The sequence below is a fragment of the Manacus vitellinus genome, unplaced genomic scaffold (assembly GCF_001715985.3).
Source record: "Manacus vitellinus isolate BGI_N305 unplaced genomic scaffold, ASM171598v3 scaffold_52_pilon, whole genome shotgun sequence".
In the NCBI taxonomy this organism is placed as follows: Eukaryota; Metazoa; Chordata; class Aves; order Passeriformes; family Pipridae; genus Manacus; species Manacus vitellinus.
The window spans coordinates 31,872-35,340 of record NW_021940628.1 but is presented as its reverse complement, the minus strand read 5'-3'; the positions used below and the strand labels follow the sequence as shown (position 1 = coordinate 35,340).

At 55.7% G+C, this 3,469-nt stretch overlaps 2 protein-coding genes across 2 annotated transcripts in view; one reads left to right on the top strand and one right to left on the bottom strand.

The window, feature by feature from the left end:
• LOC108641126 (sterol regulatory element-binding protein cleavage-activating protein-like) overlaps positions 1-1,619 on the top strand; it is a 3,299-nt gene extending 1,680 nt beyond the window's left edge. The window contains exons 3-4 of the mRNA XM_029963009.1: positions 139-345; positions 758-1,619. Coding sequence (XP_029818869.1) covers positions 139-345; positions 758-1,003 — 453 coding nt within the window. The 3' untranslated portion in view covers positions 1,004-1,619. The remainder of the gene's footprint in view (positions 1-138; positions 346-757) is intronic.
• Positions 1,098-3,469, bottom strand: part of PTPN23 (protein tyrosine phosphatase non-receptor type 23) — a 13,806-nt gene continuing 11,434 nt past the window's right edge. The window contains exon 19 of the mRNA XM_029963093.1: positions 1,098-1,239. Coding sequence (XP_029818953.1) covers positions 1,098-1,239 — 142 coding nt within the window. The remainder of the gene's footprint in view (positions 1,240-3,469) is intronic.

Below are 3,469 nucleotides of genomic sequence, written 5' to 3'. Positions count from 1 at the left end.
GAGCCAGCTGGGAATGCTGCTGTGCAGAGCCAGCTGGGAATGCTGGTGTGCAGAGCCAGCTGGGAATGCTGCTGTGCAGAGCCAGCCCGGGCACCGTGCCCTCCCTCGGGGTCCTGACCCAGCCCGGTGTCCCTGCAGACCATGGTGCTGGCGAGCGGTGGCCAGGACGGGGCCATCTGCCTGTGGGACGTGCTGACGGGCAGCCGGGTGGGCCACATGTTCGCCCACCGCGGGGACGTCACGTCCCTGACCTGCACCACGTCCTGCGTCATCAGCAGCGGCCTGGACGACGTCATCAGCATCTGGGACCGCAGCTCGGGCACCAAGCTCTACTCCATCCAGCAGGTGGGCCTGGGGGCACGGGGAGGGACAGCGGGGAACTGGTGGGGCTGGAAAAGCCCTCTGAGACCGTCGAGTCCAACTGCCCCCCAGCACTGCCAAGGCCACCACTGACCATGTCCCCAAGTGCCACATCCACAGGGCTTTGAAATCCCTCCGGGGATGGGGACTCCACCCCTGCCCTGGGCAGCTGTGCCAGGGCTGGACAGCCCTTCCCATGAGGAATTTTCCCAATACCAACCAAAACGTTCCCTGACACAACCTGAGGGCATTTCCTCTTGTCCTGTCCCTTGTTCCCCAGGAGCAGAGCTCTGCCCCATTCCCAGCCCCCAGGGCTCAGCTCTCCCCATCCCAGAAGCAGGGCTCGGCTCTCCCCCATGCCAGGCCCGTGGCTCAGCTCCCTGCCCGTCCCCCACAGGAGCTGGGCTGCGGTGCCAGCCTGGGCGTCATCTCGGACAGCGTGCTGGTGACGGGGGGCCAGGGCTGCGTGTCCTTCTGGGACATCGGCTACGGGGACCTGCTGCAGACCGTGTACCTGGGCAAGAGCAACGAGGCGCAGCCGGCGCGGCAGATCCTGGTGCTGGACAACGCCGCCATCGTCTGCAACTTCGGCAGCGAGCTCAGCCTGCTCTACGTGCCCTCCGTGCTCGAGAAGTTGGACTGAGCAGGAGCGGGGCAGGCGGGACCGAGGGGGCTCGGCCCGAGGGGACGGGACGGCGGCTCCATCGCTCCGGCCGTGCCTCCGGCACCTCCCCACCTCAGACACCCGGCAGGGCCCCGCCTTCCTGCTCCTCTCCCTGTCCCAGCACCTTCCCTGCCGTCCCGGGGGCTCCCAGGGATGGTACAGAGGGACACAGGGTAGGGCAGGGGGGAACAGTGGTGGTGGCTCCCAGCGCTGACCTGCCAGGGCACGGAACAGCCCCCGGAGAGCCCCGGGGGCAGCGGGGAGAGGGCCGGGACCGACCCCCCGGGCGTGGCTCAGCCCCCACGTGCCTTAGGGCGTGGCAGGGCCCCCAGCCCCACCCCGGCCACAGCAGCCCTGCCCTATTTATTTATATGCTGTAAATAGTTATTATTTATTGGGGCAGGGGGGCACGGGGGGTCAGCACCCCCCTCACCCTGGCACAGCCGCCCTGCCTGGTCCCTCCTGCACCCCGTTTGCAGCAATAGCACCTTCCTCCTCCTCCTCCTCCTGCTGCGGGGCCAGAGGAGGCTTTTCTCAGGTTGGGAGGGGCGGGAGCCTCGCCCACGCTCCTGCAGGTGCTGGGGAGGGACCCCCGGGCGGGGNCCATGACACATTCCCACCTGTCCCTGTGCATTTCTGCCCCCGGGTTTCTCCAGCCCTGGGTTGCTCTGCTGGAGCCTCAGTCCTGGCAGTGTCTGACCCTGCAGACACTGCAGCTGAATTATGGTTTCTGGCTTCCTGCTCCCTCTTAAAGAAGAGGAAAAGTTGGCAAACTCCAGAGCTGTCGGGTTTAGTCCTGTCAGAGCGAGTTTTCCTTTCCAACCCCACCAGGGCAGGGAAAGGACCGGGAGCACTTTGTTCTCTTTCCAGTTAATCAGCCCCTTGTAATAATTAAATAGGAATTGATTGTAAGGGACATTAATTGAGATTTAAAAGAGAAACATTGTAATTAACTCCAAATAATGGAGGCAATAAATGTGGAAACTTATTAATACCATTATTAATACAATAACCTTGTGAGGATCCTTTGGAGCTTTTCCTTCCCGCAGCCCACAAAGGCCTCACAGGGGCCACCATAACTTAGAGATCAATTAACACACTTTGAGCAAATAACCCACATTTTCAATTAGTGGACTCTTACTTGCTGGCTCTGCCAGTGGCTCTGCCTTTTTTCTCCTTGGCATCCTGTATCCATCAGCTCCTTGAGCCTCCTGCCTCCCCACAGCTCCTCTGATCTCTGTAATTTGGGAGAGTGTTCAGCTGCTCCTTCATCAGTGAGAGCATCAGGTTGGGAACAGAGAGAAAAGAGTTTGATTATCAGACCAAAGAATCACCTTCAAACAGATAATTATGTTACATATTATATTAATCGTAAAATAATAAAATTATTTTTAAAACTAGCAATAAAAAGACGAGGGAGAGGCTTTTGGAAAGGCCAAAATTTTGTGTTTTGCCACATCCTCTTCGTTATTTCTCCTGACCAAGCTCAATGTCAGGCAGAAAAAGCCTCAGGGAGCTTCTGAGCTTCTCCATCTCGGACAGTCTGCTGGATTTTTTGTTCTTCTTCTTCTTCTTGTTCAGTCATTTTTCTCCTCAGAAATGCAGAAGTCCTGGCAGAGTTGCCTCATTCCAACAGGCTCCCGCCAAACTGTGCTGAGGCAACGCTTGCCCTCGCAGCCAAAATTTATAGGCAGGCCCACGATCCCAAAGAGTTGTTGCTTCCTGCTCTCTTTTCCATGTTCACACCTATTCCCACATTTTCCTGCTCTTTGGCCACGTTCAAACAGAGAATTTCTTGTCCACAGACCATAAATTATCCAAGGCCTGTTCCAAGGTTTTTCTGTTCCTTCCCCAGTCCCCCAGGGGCAGGAGAGGGGAAGGGAAGATCCTTGCAGGAGCAAACCCACGCCCGGAGCACTCGGAGGCTTCTTTGGGATGCAAAAGCCCCCATTTTTTTTAACTTTTAATCAATTTTTTTCCTTTTAATCAATCCTGCCATGAAAGCCCCTCTTTGAAATAAAATGGGACGTGTGGCCCTTTGGGGTTAATTATCAGCTGCTCCTCTGGATGTTACCTCTGAGGGGCTGGAAAAAGGAAAAATGCTAAGTCAAGGCAGTGTGGGAACAGTCAGAAATATCCACATTTACCTCGCAGAGAGAGGGGAGGTTTTGAAGTCTTGTTAAGGATTCCCAGCCATCCTGGCCCGCTGCTTTCATCAGAGGCAGAGGCAATGACTGCTGATCAGAAAAATGGGTTTCCCAGCCCAAAATAGTTCCAAGGATTTCCAAGATACTCTTATTTTGGAGGGAGAAAAAAAGCTCAAATCTACATGTTTTTATGCCATGATTCCCCAGGATCCCAGTGTTGGCACTGATGGGGAACAGAGGAGCATTCCCTAAGTATATAACTTTAATTTCATAATGGAAATGAATATTGTATTAAAAT